This window comes from Macaca nemestrina, chromosome 12 (genome assembly GCF_043159975.1).
Source record: "Macaca nemestrina isolate mMacNem1 chromosome 12, mMacNem.hap1, whole genome shotgun sequence".
NCBI classification, from domain to species: Eukaryota; Metazoa; Chordata; class Mammalia; order Primates; family Cercopithecidae; genus Macaca; species Macaca nemestrina.
In genome coordinates this window covers 74,775,248-74,791,402 of record NC_092136.1, presented here as the reverse complement: position 1 = coordinate 74,791,402, position 16,155 = coordinate 74,775,248, and the positions used below count along the sequence as shown (strand labels likewise).

At 48.0% G+C, this 16,155-nt stretch overlaps 1 protein-coding gene across 2 annotated transcripts in view; it reads left to right on the top strand.

Annotated features, from left to right (window-relative positions):
* The window catches only part of LOC105468769 (microtubule associated protein 6), an 83,022-nt gene that overhangs the window by 57,261 nt on the left and 9,606 nt on the right, over positions 1-16,155 (top strand). The window contains exons 2-4 of one of the 2 annotated variants that reach the window (XM_024788798.2): positions 3,997-4,210; positions 6,306-6,502; positions 6,921-7,033. In XM_024788798.2, the coding sequence (XP_024644566.2) occupies positions 3,997-4,210; positions 6,306-6,502; positions 6,921-6,984 (475 nt within the window). In that variant the 3' untranslated portion in view covers positions 6,985-7,033. Of the gene's footprint in view, positions 1-3,996; positions 4,211-6,305; positions 6,503-6,920; positions 7,034-16,155 lie in introns of those variants that run through there. The other variant, XM_011719110.3, reaches the window with a different exon arrangement.

Sequence of the window (16,155 nt, the reverse complement as noted above, 5' to 3'; positions counted from 1 at the left end):
GACACCTCATCCATGGCTTATACATCCCTGTGGGGCACATTCCATGCCCTTGGCTAGTGTGTGGCAGATGCCAAATGAATGGATGAGTGGATAGATGAATGAATGAATGAATGATCAAGAAAAAATGTAGTTGCATAGGAAGGGAAGATCATGTTACAGGGGACCATGAATTTGTCAAGAGGCACTGGGCATGACAGGGCAAGAGTGTGGCCCATATTGCTCTCAGTCTGGCATCTCAGGGCTGGAGGAGCTTAGGTGCCATCTAGCCTGGTCTGTGTCATGTAACTCCTCTACAGCATTGCAGGCAGCAGGCCAGGCCCTGCACAGACACCTCCAGTGAGGGCAGGCCAAGCACACTGCAGCTCTGGCGCATTGCCGAAGTGTAGTGGGAAGGCTGTGGGCTGTGGAGCCTGACTGACCTGAGCTCAGACCCCAGTTCTGCTATTTGCTAGTTGCATTGCCTTATTCTAGCCACTTAATCTCTCTGAGCCTTGGTTACCCTCCTTTATAAAAGGGGCATAATAGTACCTGTTCTCAAAGTTGTTATAAGAACTATAGAGAATATACCAATAAAACAAAATCCTCCAGCTTATAAAAGGCAACTAATGAATGGTAGCTAATTTTCTTTCTATGACATAATAGTTGTTGCATTTGACTGGAGGTTTTATGGAGAGTTCAAAGAAAGTTCTTTTTTCTTTCTTTTTTTTTTATTTTTTCATTTTTTATTATTTGGCTCATTTTCACGCCTTGACAAAGAAGTTTCTAGGAAATGGAATTTGGGCTTAAACCTAACCATCTGTCATAATTACAGTGAACCTGTTCTGCAACTCATTAAAAAGGTCTCATGTGAAGATGACGTACCAGAGTTGTTCAAGATCAGGGGTTACCAAACTTTCCCACAGGGACATGTCCCACTGATAGTGCTCACAGGTGAGATGCTCCCCAGCCCACAGGGGCCACTGCAGGGATGCAGGAGGCTGCAGAGGCTGGTCTGCAAGAGGTGACCCAGAAGCAGTGCTTAGGAATAGGGTACACATATCTCAGTGCTAGTCCTGGAAGTGGGCAGGGGTGTGACAGAGAATCCAAGTTTCTGCTGTCACATGTTCGGGAGCAAGGTTGTTACTGAATTGGTCCTGGGAGGCCCAGGCCCAAATACCAGGAGCCCATCTAACAGGCAAGGCTTCGGCTCTGAAGGTTAGAGGGAAGGAGGGAGAGACTGTAGCCTCTGGCAGGTAATGTTGGCCACAGCCCCAAAGCCCCTAGGCCTGTGTGTAGGGCCCAAATGGTTCAGAAGTCAGGTCAGGAAGGAGGATTGAATCTAAAGAAGGTGGAGAAGTGAGGAGGAGGGATGAGGAAGGGATCCAAGAACAGCCTCGTTACTGGGGTAAGTGGGATGCCGTGAACAGAATCATGAGGGCCTCAACCTCTTTCCAAAGCCCATTTTCCTCCCAATTTCCACGTCTCAGTGGGGGACTACTGCCCCCCAGCCAGAGCCCTGGCGTCTCCCCAGATGCCCCCTTGACCTCACCTCCCACCGCTCATGAGTTTCCAAGTCCTGCCCATTCTCTCTCTTGACCCAGCACCCTCTTCTCTGTCCCCTGCTTCCGCCACTTCCTAACTGCACAGTCTCCTGCCTGGCCTCTTGCCTCCACTCTTCCCTTCTGTCCGCTGTTCACACTGCTCTCAAAATTCTCTTTCCAAAACTAACCTGGCCACACTCATCCTTGGCTTGAAATCATTTGGCAACTCTTAGTTACAGTGGAGACTGTCCCCTTAACATGGCTGGCAGGGCCTCCATGGCCTGTCTAGCCTCTTATGCCCTTCCCCACTAAATGTGAGCCCAGTCACCCACACTGCCTGCAGGTCCTCACAGGGCCTTTTCCTACTCGCTTGGGTTCCATAGCACCCAGCATCCTGTTAGGCAGACCATAAGCACTCAGTACATATTTTGTGAATAAAGGAATGAATGAATGAATGAATGAGTGAATGAATGAATGCATGAATGGGTGAAAATGAATGATGAGGGAATCCAGGAGGAGAAAATAATTTTTGGCAGTGAAAACAAGATGATTTGGGTCTAGGGACATTGAGTATGAGTTGTTGGTAGGTGTCTTTTTCCATTTTCTGTTGCCTATAACAGAATATCCGAAACTGGGTAATTTATAAGAAATAAAATGTATTCCTTACAGTTCTGGAGGCTGGGAAGTCCAAGGCCAAGGAGACATATCTGGTGAGGACCTTTTTGTTGGTGGGGACTCTGCAGAGTCCTGAGGCAGCACAGGGTGACACATGGCAAGGGGGCCAAGTGTGCCAGCTCAAGTCTCTCTTCCTCTTCTTATAAAAGCCACCAGCCCCACTCCAATGGCAACTCATTAATCAATTACCTATTAATACATTAATCTAGGAATTGGTTAATTAATTCACAAGGGCAGAGCCCTCATTACCCAGTCACCTCTTACAGACCCCACCTTTCAATACTGCCACACTGGGGATGAAGTTTGAACATGAGTTTTAGAGGGGACAAACATTCGAACCATAACAACGGGGCATCTAGGTGGAGGCGCAGGCTGCACTGGAAAGGACAGTCTGAAGCTCAGGGAAGGGTCTCTTAAAAGCCAGTGGTCTCTCTTCACATATGAGCCAGTTCCCCTAGAGAAATACAGAGATCAGGAGGTCAAATAACCAGCAAGCTCAGTATTACCAAATCAGCTTTATCAACTAAGACAGCCTCAGAGCTAGAAGGACATTATAAGGACCTTGTTTGGCCTAATTCTTTCATTTTACAAATGAGAAAACGAATGCTTAGAGCAGGGAAAGGCCTGCCAGCATAAGGCAGTGCTAGCGCGAGAGCCTGCGTGTCTCCATCGCAGTCCAAGCTCTTTCTTCTGCCTCCTGCGGACTCCTTGTTCCTGGTAGTCCTCTCTGAGCCCTGAAGGAGGGAGTCATCAGTGAGGGAGACAGTGGGCCTTGGAAGAACCTAACTCCGCAGATATTCATGCCCTAACTCCTCCTTTCCCACAATGCAGCTTTTTGTGCCCCCAAAGGAGAACAGACCCAATAAAGACCCCAGAAGTCACAGAGCTCATGCATTGACTCTCGTGCACTTAACACACAAGGTAGACCCTCGTGACCTCCGTCAGGAGCTACATTTTTTAACTCTGTTTTGAACATTGTCAGCCATCTACTCTCCAGCCCTATAACAGATCATAAACAGCTGATTAGAAACCACGAGAGGGATTGCAGAGAACAAGAAAACTAACACACTGACTCAAAAAAGCAGCAGATGAGGATCATTTAGGATAAGGACCAATAGCCATTTACACCAGAGCACATGAAGACGCTCCCACACACACAGACAGCCCAATACAAGTTGTAGTTGTGAACTCCAAATTATGTTCAGTCTGTGTTGCTTACTAAAGATCTGCAAATATTTAGACATTTCACAAGGATGTTCATCTAAAGTAATTAAGATTATTGAAGTTCTGGCACTCCAAGAAGCAAGTCCTCTGCTATTCAAATGGGGGAATTATCCTCAAGGAATCTGGGCAACAAAAGTTCTTCATTATGAAAAAGGGGGGAAGGGAACTGGCATTCATTGATTTCACAACTCTTTAACTTTGCACATAGCAAACACTCAATATTTTTTTACTGAATGAATGACTGAATGGGTTGAGTTTCTTCAGTCTCATTTTCAAGATTGGGAAAAAGAGCCCTGAAGATTAGAATTGCCTCCCCATGGTCACACAGTGTGGAGCTGGGAGCCTGATCTCTTTCTCCAAGGCACAACTGCTATTGCCACAACCTGACCTGGGTCAACTTTGCAAGAAGGGAGATTTGCACTCTTCCTTATGAAAGAGTGAGGCTAACCCTCCAGCCACACTTCAGTCAATACTGCAAGCACTGATGGAGAGCTTGCTGTGTTTGCAGCCCTGTTTCAGGAGCTCTGCTTCCAGGCAGATGATGCTTCATATCACATATGCTTTCTTTGACTAACAGGAATGAATTCAGGGCATGGACGGACATCAAGCCTGTGAAACCAATAAAGGCCAAGCCCCAGTACAAGCCCCCAGATGATAAGATGGTTCATGAGACCAGCTACAGTGCTCAGTTCAAAGGAGAAGCCAGCAAGCCAACAGCAGCTGACAATAAGGTCATTGATCGCAGAAGAATACGCAGCCTCTACAGTGAACCCTTCAAGGAACCCCCAAAGGTGAGACAGAACTTGTAGGAACCCATCAGCACAGCCTGGACCGTACGGGTTAACTGCAGCAGAGCATGGGGTGGGCTGCTGTCAAATCTGGCCCAGCCCCTATGGACACCTTTGAAATCCCTGCTTCCTCTAAAGCACAGTGAAGACCAGGGGCATCTTCAACAGGAACCTTTGTTAAACTCAAAGGGAATATTTAAGAGGGACATCACCTAAAATAAAGACAGCTTAAAGGCTGGCAGATTTCCAGGGAATTAGCTTCCGACTTTGAGAAATCCAGATAAACAGTAGCAGAAAACCTCACCTGAGCCCTAAATCCCCTTGTCTTAAAATAGATGTGCTTGGGCCCCGGAAGGGCTGGCCCAGTATTGTAGGCCCCCATGCCCGGCTCCCCTCCCGCTAGACCGTGCCCTGCCTCATCCTTGGCTCCAATCACTGCACCCTTTCTTCCCTCCCTAGTCCCTGAAAAGCACCTGCCGTCTCTCATCTTCTCGGGCTAAGCACCATCCACTATGCCTTCTCAGTCTCTCACAATGCACCTGTAGCATCAGCTATAAGATATGTTCCCAGCAATTTGTTACCAAAATGAATGGTTTGTGAAAGCGGACTCAGGGATTTTCCTAAGGTAACATTCCTCCACCTTACATAGGAGTTTGTGAGCAGAAGAAGCATGTTGGAGATATAGCTGGTGAAGCAGGACTCATACAAGCCATGCAACCTAGCATCTTCTGATGCCAGCCCCCGTGGAATTGTACAAATATCCACTGTCCTCTGTATCATAGCAGAAAATGTCTGAGAACCTAAATAGCTCTGGAACCTAATTAGCCTTTTCTCTGCTTTTGTCTAAAAGTCTTACACTTAAGTGGAGTTTCCTATTTGGTCCAGGACCAGTTTATGGGTAAGGTAACTAACCGACCCAGTTTGCCTGGGATTCTTCCATCTTTGCACTGAAAGTTCTGTGTTCCAGGAAACCTCTCAGTTCCAGGCAAACCAGGACGACTGGTTCCTTTCCTTACAGGTCAGGAGTGACTGAAAGCCACTGCACCTCAGTGAGTGAATGATCCAGCCTGTGAGGCCCAGCATCAGCTCCGTCCATCCAGAGATGGGGTGGAACCTGGGGCATGAGATCGGCATTGGACAAAAGAGGACGTAGAGGAGAAAGGAAGGAAAATGAGGGAAACTAAATCTAGAGATGGATGAGGGCGGTGGCCTATTGAAGGGTCACTTTCGGTGACTCCAAAGTTTCCTGAGAAAGAGCAGGCAAGGCCATCTTCTCCAGATGAAGGGGACAGAGTTAGAGGAGGGAGGCTGGGGAGAGTGGAGTGAGCTTAGAACAGCTGCTCTGGGGAAAATGGCAGGGGAGCCAGGCAGAGAAGAGGAGCAGAGGACTGGCGGCAGAAAGCCTAGCTGAGACTGGAGACCCTCCTGCCCAAAGCATCTCAGCAAGGACGCTTCTCCATATGGGTGAGCCAGCCTAGAGACAGAAACAGGGGAAGCTAGTGAGTGCCGCAGTGACCCACCGCCCCAGAACCTCTGCATCTTACATCAACAAAGGTTTATTTCTTATTAATGTCCATTGTGGGTTGGCTGCCACTCTAACCCTCTTCATCTGGGTCTCGGGTGGCAAAGCAGTCTCTCTCTCTGCTGCAGAGGAAAAGAGAGCACTGGGCAGCACAGGCTGACTCTCGAATCTTCCGCCTGAAGGTGACCCAAGTCACTGCTCACATTTCATTGACTGAAGCAAAATCCTATGCCTGTGGGCGAGTTGAGCAACGTGATGAGGTGTAACTTCCTGCAGGGAGGGGCTCAAATATTGCCCAACAGTGGTATGGCCCACTGCCTGGGGTGGTCGGGGGAAGGCTGGCAGGACAAGGGCGCCCACGTGGCCAGTGAGTGCTGCCAAAGCAACGGAACAGGGAGTTCAGACGGGAGATGCCGAGTGCCCTAATGTACCTGGGAACACCTCATACACTGTGCTCCACCTGGGCCAACCTCTGTCATTACCGTTATTCCTTAATTAACCATATCTTCTCTCTCAATTCTCTCCCACTCCCCCCCTTTTTGTGTTTCTGTATTTGCCGTCTGTCTCTCCGTGCAGGTGGAGAAACCTAGTGTTCAGAGTTCCAAAACAAAAAAGACCTCAGCGAGCCATAAGCCCACGAGGAAGGCCAAAGACAAGCAGGCGGTGTCAGGCCAGGCTGCCAAGAAAAAGAGCGTGGAGGGCCCGAGTACCACCAAGCCAGACAACAAGGAGCAAAGCAAAGAGATGAACAATAAACTGGCTGAGGCGAAAGAGTAAATTTCCCTGCACTTTCCTTTTACTCTTCTCTCTCTCTCCCTCCCCCCAACTTTTTTTTAAACCAACAAACCAAAAAAGGCCACAAAATTAATTAGAGGCTTCTCATCTGCCTTGGTCCTGAGTGTTCCAGGAGCTCTTTGGTTTGGCTTCTTTTGATGGAAGAATCCTGCTTCACAGACTGAGTGGCAGGCCTCCTCCTGAGGGCAGCCCCTGGAGCACCAGGAAGCGTTGCCGCTGGCTGTGCCCTGCCCTGGCACTCCGACTGCATGCTGATGGGCAAGGCAGGCAGGTCGGAGAGGCAAAACTAATCTCCCGGCAGTGCTTGGAAGTGTCTGTGGGGTCTCCTCCTCCCAGATCCCCAAGATCTGTGTCACTGGTCGATTTTGAACTTTAGGTACATGTGTTCTTTTCCAGAATTCAGAGAATCGCCACGTGCCACAGAAGCTCAGCCTGGGCTTCAGCAGTTGACAAAATTTGAGAAAATGTTAAACAAAAACAACAAAGAAAGAAACAACCTTGGCCTTAACGTCAATAAAAGGGAATTGTGTCTGTTAAGTGGTCTTTTCATAGAATCGTCCATTAGACATGTGTGCCTGTGTTTAGTTTCCTATCAGTGGGCTTTAAATTGTATACCAAGTCATAGATATGCCACTGATAACTAAAACTAGGCCAGGGCTGGTGAAACAGGTTAGGTGCTTTAGGTACATTCTAGCTGTCATAGGAAGATCACAGAAATGAGGAGGCTGTTTTCCTCTGATTCCCCTCAGCTGACCACCTGTCCAATGCTGCTGGTTTCCCAGAGCAACTGGTTGGAGATGTCTGAGGAAGAAAGTTCAAGGTGTAGGGATAGTCTATTTGGAATTTGACTTTCTGTTTCTGAGAGACCCAAGGGGGCGTAGATGTAGTGGCAAGTGTGGCAATGTTTACTCTCCCTTCCTGAACCGCTCTGGTCTGCTCCCCAGAAAGGGCAGCAGTGCCAGGCCTCAGGTCAGGGAGAATGTCTGTGACTTAGCTGCAGACTAGGAGACTGCTCTGCTAACTAATTAGCAAGCAGCTTTGACCTCATTAATATATAAAAGCAGCTCTCAGTATATTCCGTGTCGTGTGTGTGTGTGTGTGTGTGTGTGTGTGTGTGTGGCCAAAGCCCCCAGGGGTGGCAAGTGCCACCTTAGCTGTGCTAGAGTTGTGTTGTAGGAATTAGGGAGTTGTTGTGAAAAAAAAAAAAAACCCAGTGCTTGTGAGGGAACGCAAAATAGTTACCAGAAAAATAAAATTTGCCAATGTGATGTGTATATTGCTCAGCACACTCTATATCTCCCGTCCTTAAAATTCTCTCGTCCCTGGCATTCTGACATGCTGGGCTGCCGTCCAGTGTCAAGCCCCGGCGCAGGCTTGCTCTTCTTTTATAATGAAAGGGGTGAAGAGTGAGGGTCTCACAGTTCCTTACCTCAAAGTCCCTTTAGGTCATTCTGGTTTGGAGGAAGTGGAGCCTCCGCAAACTCTCTCTTATTCTGACCATTCAGGCAGCAAAGTCTCTGCTTACATCATTTTGGTTGTCACCTTGGGGCTGAGTGAGAAGTCTTTTGCAAATTAATTTGGCATGTGCTACGTGAGCCATAATTATTAACAGAATAGGAATACCAGAAATGAAGTCATTGGTGAGGCCCACTGCGACCTTCCTATCTATCTCAGGGTTTGAAACTGTGAGGAAGGAGAAGTATGAAAAAAGGTAGAAAATGCCGGTGGGTTTCCATGTTTATGAGTCGCAGATTTTGAAAGCTATCAGGAAATGACTGGAGTGGATCTCAGTACTGATTCCAACTCTTTGCCAGCTAATCTTAACATTTACCAGAAAGCTCTAGCAACATGATCTTAATTGTATCCAGAGAATTTGCCAATGTATGTTCAGTCTCTCAAGATTTAGCATTAGTCAGATTTGTTGATGCTAGCCACAGTTTGGATTTCTCCATAGAATAATCTTTTATTTTTGTAGATCAAGTAAATCAGAGTTTACAATGCACAGAGGATCATTCACTTAGCATTCTCTTGCTAGAAGCCTGTGTGCCAGGCACTGTGCTGGGCGTGGTGGGCAGTGTAAAGAAATCTGTCTCCACAGCCACACAACCAGAGGGTGCACACGACTTGATCCCTGTGACCAAGTCAAGTTGGTGTTGCCCAAATCGCAGTCTGCCCTAAGGGTCCCACAGGCTCCCCCACCCCCCAACCCCCACTCACTGCCCCAGGGACCAACTTCCTACCCTGCCCACCCGAGGCTTTAGAGGACCTGTAGAATGTCTTTTTCAACCTGTCAGTATCCCCTTCTGTTTAGCACACCCACTGAGAAAACCCTGTTTGTAGTTCACTTTGACTCTTGAATGTGTCGCTTCAATGGCAAGAAACTTCCTTTGATTTCTACTGTTTACAAATAAAACTCAGCCAGTCTCATTCTATATCCCAAACATACTGAATGAAACTGATTTTGGTTCCACAAGCAGTGTTTGGGTGTTGCCTTCCTGAAGGTGACCAAGCTTCCAGTGCTTGTCCCACTGGTCTCTGTACATTTCCCTGTGGTTCCCCGTCCTTCCCTGGCGAGGGAGCAAGGACTGAAGCTTTCCCGCTGTTTTCCTGCCTGCAAAAGCAGCCCCAAGAGCTGTGCATTGGCTTCCCTCAGCAATCCTGCCTCTGTCCGTGCTCCCATTTGGTCCACATAGCTTTGCCTCTCTGAGGCAGACAGGAAGTGTCTAATTACGATTTTGTGGCCTGGGTTTTGTTGCATACCACAGATTGTCTATGTAACGTGTAGCGCACACCTCTCTTGGTGCTATTTCATTCCTGCTGTAAGAGAATGACAAAAATATTCATGTATAGCCAATTGATTGTGACGTGCTTGTGGTCTGTGCTTGCTCAGAAAAACAGACAGACAAACAAACAGTTTTTCCAATTATAAATAAATGCTAAAGACGAACACCACTTTCTTGATCTTATTTCCTTGATGAGGCCCACCTGAGTAGGTGAAGGAACGAACCTTTTCCATTTGAGCCATTCTCTGCAAGATGAGCTGTGCCCTGCAGTCTTCCTGGGGCTCTCCATAATGCAGCTTGACTCTTTTAGATTGCCTCTCAGATACTATTTGCAAGCAGTCAGAGCTAAGTGTTGGGAAAGCGAAGATGGACCGGGAGACGCACTGGCCAACAAGGTAGTGTAACGTTCTGATCCCATGTTGCCGGGAAGAGTGACTGCCTGCCCCCAGCACCACCTTGCCATGCTGGGAGGCTGGGCTCTGACTCTTTGCCTCCTTCCTGTTGACTGGCAGGACTGTCGTTTCTGGCTTTTTCTCCTCCCAAGGGATGGCAGAGATGCCTTCACTTGCTCAGTTAATCTATGGTCATTATGGATGTTCCACCCTTAGGGGGCTGGCTCACTGTGGGTTGTGCAGGTGACAGTCACGTGTGTGCCTTATGTGGGGGTGCTGAAACAGCCACCAGAGAGGCAACCAAGTAAAGTAACAACAGATCAGGTAGTTGGGAACTCAAATGAAGGACAGGCTTCTTCCAACAAGGGCTGGGGAGTTGTGGAAGGCTTTGTGGCAGCGGGAGCCCTGGAAAGCAGCTGGGGTGTGGATATGTAAGGGCAAGGCCGCCGCAGGGAGCAAGTCTAGAAATGGAAAAGTGGGGGAGCTGGGTGGGAACCTGAAAGCTAGGACCAAGTTTGCCCACTTTGTTATCCTTCTGGTAAAGTGGAAGACAAAAGATTTTATACTCTTCATTTTTCCAACATATGTTGATTGAATACCTATTATGTGCCAGGCACTGTGCTGGGCACTAGGGAAACCAGGATGACTGAGACCCTGCCTCTGATCACAGTGGGGCACGAAGGAGGAGGCCATTCTAGCTGGTTCCATGGATCAGGGAGGACTTCAGCAATGGGTAGGTGTTGACCAGGTGAACAGAGCTGGGGGTGACCAAGGCATGCCAGACAGAGGGGTCTGCCCAAGCAAAGGTTGGAGGGTGGGGGCTGTCAAACGCCGGATGAACTTAAGTTCTGGGGGGTAGTTCCCTTGGGAGGGTCATGGCACAGGCTGGAGAGTGGCAGAGCTCGGTGGTGGAGAGGCCTGGTGCACGTGAGTGGGCGGTTGCTAACTGGGATCTCCATTTCCATTTGCCCAGATTGCACCCACACCTCTGCATGCTCCCCTGTCATGCTTCTGTCGCTTGCTTACGCGTCGGGCGACACCACAGATCCTCTCTTGCTCTAAGCTAGGAGCCCTAGGGTGGACTTTTATTGCTGGACCTGATTGCTGAGTTTTGGGGGAGGCAGGGGTAGAAATCAATCAAGGGTGGTATAAATGAAAAGTCGTATGTATTTGTTTCCCACATGAATAGAAAACATCCCACCCACCTGTCTACTTTTGTATGAGGCAGAAAACACAAAAGCTGCTCAAGAAATAAAACAAATACATAAAAGCATATTATTAAGCTCTATTTTGACGAGTTAAGGGAGAGAGACAAAACGGGGATTGAGAGAGGTGGTAAGAAAGACAGGCGAGACGTGAGAGGTAGAAATAGTGGCACAGAGAGAAAAAGACACGGGAAGGCACACAAATGAAGACACCTAGAGTAACCTAAGAGAGTGCGAGAAGGTGAGACATACTCAGAGTCAGAGAAAGGACAAGCATTGGGCAATGGAGGAGGCAGGAAGGCAAGGGCCTTGCCAGCTTTGTCAGTGCTGCCCATGCACTCAGGGCTCCCCCAGAGGCTCTTCCGCCTGTGGTTCCCACCATGCTCCCCTCTGCTGCCCAGAGCCCCAGGAGGCGAATCTGTAACCCATCGCTCACATTGCCTCCCACAAACAGCAAACAAACAAAATTCAAACCAGCCCCCTATTTTCAATGAAAATAGGTCATTGTTGCTAAGTTAGCTATAAATGTATTTCATTCTTCCTTAGAGTTTGTGTGTTCTTTGTGAAATTCTTCCCTCTTTTGCTTCACTAAGGTTTAAGAATTTACAACCTGCTTCTCATAGATTTGAGGAGTGTCAAGTCCCATTTCACAAAGTCTATGGACTCCTTTAGTGTGTCACTGTGGTTTAAGGCTCCTTTTACTGCTAAAATGCCTTAAAGCAGTTCACATTTTCAGGACCATAGGTAGAGAAGTTTCTTTCAGGATGTAACCAGTGGACCATCTGCGTTAAAGCAAGGCTCCACCCCTAGCACCACCTGAGACCAGTAGGGCTAGGAAAGTGGCTAGGGCAGCCAAGGCCACTGAAAAGGAAAGACAGCTATTTCAAACAAATGGAGCCCAAACTCCACTCTCACAGAACCAGGCAAGTGATCCAAGCCCCACTTCCACCACACTGCCATTTGATGCATATATCCTCATAACACCTAGACCATCCTAGAATTCCTACACCAGGGAGAAGTAGAATTAACACCGTTACGTACTGTGTTATTTACCCTGTGAATACTGGTTAACATGGACAGTGCTCTTAGGTGTTTACAAGGTTCATGGGTGGAAATCAGTGCTGCCGTGCAAACCTGTGTCTCTCACTAACCTCCTGGAGCATTAGTGTCCTCCTCTGAAAATGGGGATACTAATACCCCCTCAGAGGAGCACAGTGAGGATGAAATGACATGAGGGCTGTAGGGAACCCATGGAGGACACTAAACATATCACTTCATGCCCTTCTCCTCCCTATAGAGTACTTGAAAGTACATGTCCACTTTCTGATAGATATATACTTAGCTGTGAGTAATACATGAGGTTGACTGAGGCAAACATTCTTAAGAAGATTGCTTTTAAAGAATTACAGCTATTAGGCCGGGCGCGGTGGCTCAAGCCTGTAATCCCAGCACTTTGGGAGGCCGAGACGGGCGGATCACGAGGTCAGGAGATCGAGACCATCCTGGCGAACATGGTGAAACCCCGTCTCTACTAAAAAAATACAAAAAACTAGCCGGGCGAGGTGGCGGGCGCCTGTAGTCCCAGCTACACAGGAGGCTGAGGCAGGAGAATGGCGTAAACCCGGGAGGCGGAGCTTGCAGTGAGCTGAGATCCGGCCACTGCGCTCCAGCCCCGGCGACAGAGCGAGACTCCGTCTCAAAAAAAAAAAAAAAAAAAAAAAAAGAATTACAGCTATTGAATTACCTTGAGTCCACAGACCTAAATGATAATATTCTAACAATTTATATGTATGCATTGCTTACGAAGCATTTCTTTCTGTGACATTCCACTGAACCCTCCCAATGTTATGGGGCAGGTGTTGGCCTCAGGTAACAGAGGAGAAAGGGAAGCTCAAAGAGGAGGGGGCACCTGCCAGCTTGGTCAGGCTTGGAAGATGGAGGAAGCACTGGAATCTAGGCTTCCAGCTTCATAGCCTGCTGTCTCTCCCTCTCACCTGAAGGAGGCTGGGCTGGCCTGAAAAGAATCAGGTTTCAGACAAGTGGAACTCCCAGTAAAAACTAAGCCCATACCCCACAGTGCCACACTCTGGCTGGGCCATTCCAGGTCCTCCAGCAGGCTTGCCTAGTACCCTTTTTAAATCTTGGGACCCAGATATTAACTGAGGGAAAATAAGAATGGGGTCAGGTCTTTACACATCTGACTGAGACATCCCGGCTGTACTGACCAGTCATCACAGCCAATACACAGTTTTTCTCCTTTTGGTACTAGCTTGCCTGGGTGACTGCAATGTAGGTTACTAAATGCAGAATGGTCTAGCAGATTCTTCATTCATAAGAAATATACTCGGTCCTGGAGGTACCAAGATAAAACTGGTATCCATTATTATCTGCAGTATGTGGGTATTGGATCTGAGACTGCCATTTTGAGCATTTTATTTCAGTCAGTGGAATTGAACTTAAATTTCTGTCCCTTGTCCTCATGTAATGGGTCTCGATTACTTGTTAACCTGGCATTGTATATAGTGATCTCAACAGATGGTCCCAGAACTCTTACCTGGGGCCAAGAGAGCTCCAGATGCTGAGATTTAAAAGTTACTGCCACTGCTTGCTACTGGTTTAAGCTGCTAGAGGGATCTTTATGCAAATCTGACCATGTCACCCCGTGCTTTAAACCATCCGTGGGCTCCTCGTGGCGCAGAAGCTTCTTGTTCCCTCGGTGCACCATGCTGCTTCTCACCTCCATGCCTTTCCCTCGCTGTCCACCTGCCCGGAATGCCCTTCTCCTGCTTCTCCACCTGGCTAACTCATCCTTCAAGACTCCGCTCAGGGGACAGCTCCAGGAAGCGTTTCCCGCACCTCCCAAGCTGGGTAAGCTGCTCCCTGTGTGTCTTCATGATGGAACTTGCCACATGTACTGTGTCATCCGCTCATGTGTATGTCCCCCCATTAGACCGTGCTCCTCCAGGGCAAGGGCCAGGTCTCTCTGTTCACCTTTGTAGCCCTAGCTCCTGGCCCAAAGCCTACCATAGAGAGTGTCTTCTAAAGTGCTCGTTGAATGAAAAATGAGTGAGTGAATGAATGATAAGATTCACTATCTGCCTCCACATTCACCATGGTGCCTCCACAAGGCTCTTCTCTGACTAATAACTGTCTCTGCTCCCATGAAAGGGGCAGTTTTGTGAGAGGTCACGGCAACTGTGGAGCAAAGAGCAGTCAATGGCTGGTTTTATACTGGCTGGCCTTTGTTCAGGCCTGCATACCTCTGTACTTTAGATAGCCACTTTTTCTAAACAGTCTTGATTGCATAAAAACATGGGCCCTTGGTTACAGGGTAATCTAAGAGGTTGGCCAATCCCACTCCCTGCTCAGTTCAGGGCTCCTAACTCTAGGGTGACAGGACCCTCCCCATCACCACACATTTCATAGGCATGTCTAATTCCAAGCAAGGATTACAACCAATAGGCCTGGTTCTAAATCCAAGTTCTACTATTTACTAGCTATGTGACCTTAACTGAGTCTCTTAATTTCTTTAAGCCTCCAATAGATAGCAATAATACAAATATCAATCACTCTCTGAATATATTTGGTTCCCAAATTCAGGAAGTAAAAATTTGGCCAGCAAGGGATAACATGTTATTTCAATTTGTTTGTTTCCAGAGTTCAGGATAGCAGGTGGCCAGAGCTCTGATAGCAAGGGATACCTGATTCCCAGGCCTGCAGTGAGGGCCCTGTGGGGAGGCATGCAAAAGTCCTCTGCAAACTGGAATGTGCAACGCCCTTGCCAATAGCTCATGTTATGGGTAGTTTTGCTGACCACAGCTTCCCAGTTAATTACTGCCCTGGTCCCCAGCAGTATGGCAGCTGGAGCTACACAAGGTGAATCCACTCCTTCTGCCACACAATGGCCTGAGATTAAGGCCATCTAGTGTTGGCTCTTGCTACCTCTTCCTGTCCCCCAGCCCTTCATCTGGCCCCTGCTCTCTAAGCACACCCTATAAATCACCTGGTGCAGATCCATTTCTGCAATTCCACGTTCATTTGGAGTGATCCCCTCTGGACACAGGAAACCAATTTTGATTAATTGCTCAAGATCCAATCCTTTGCTTTAGATGGGGGTTGGGGGAAGACAATGATTGATTTGCAAGTTCCCAGGAGCATAGTGTTAGACAAGAATTGAGCGCTGCCTTAGTCCAACACTTTACATTTTAAAAAGGGTCATTAGCAGAATTATTAGATTCCTGGCAGCCCACTGGGACAATCTACTGTGCCTTTGACTTTGCCTTCTTGGTGCTAAAACAATCGAGAATGCTTTTAAAAATATTTCTCATACAATTGGAAATTTATTTAGTTCTGGTTAGCAGGCCAAATCTAGAAAAGGTATTTAACAATGGCAAAAATAAATAGGTAAATAACCACAAAGAAAACATAACCACCTAGCCACCTACCCACCTAGTGCAACCATTTCCCTGAATTTCAGAAGACCATGTCTGCCTGGAGGGAAGCCGGAGTGGCAGGGAAAGACCTGAACTAGGAACTCACCCCAGATCTTGATTCAACTTTTGTAAAATGCAGAGTTGCCACAGCCTAGGGAGAGGGAATGAACCCTTACTTGGCCTTTACACACTTCCTCTCATTAAATCCTCACAGTAAGGTTAGAGTCTGCAGGTGTCACTCCCATTTACAGATAAAGAAATCAGACCTCGATGGTTAAGGAACAAAGTCACACAACTTGTAAGTGGTGAGCCAGGATGTGAACCTAGGTTTGGGTGACCCTAAAACCAATTCCTTGTCCAGGACTTGGGACTATCTGTAGGATTCCCATCGTAAAGATGTGCATCCCCCTGAAACAGCAGCCTCCTCCTCTGTCCCTCGCTTGCTCTGAAACGTTCGATGACTCTCCATCCTCTAGTCTATGGAAAATGAGTCACAAGAAGGTCACAGATGCTGTTGATCTACACAGTTCTCTCCTTCCACCCCTGACCCAGAATTAAGTCTTGTGGAGGCAGCATTTCTCCTAACTGTGGTCCTAGCCGGTGTTTCCGTGTGATGAGCCACATCTGGCGGACTCAGTGTGACCCTGGGCTGGTAGACTGATTGGCAGCTGCACAAGTAGGGCTTCCAGGTGTGAATGTGGATGGGCACTCTTAGGCAGGACGCCTCTGCTTTCTGGGGCTAAGGTCTTCTTTTTCAGGGTTGGCTGAATGCTAGGAAGTAAACATGGCGGGTAGGGGGCGCTGTGCAGTGGGAGTAG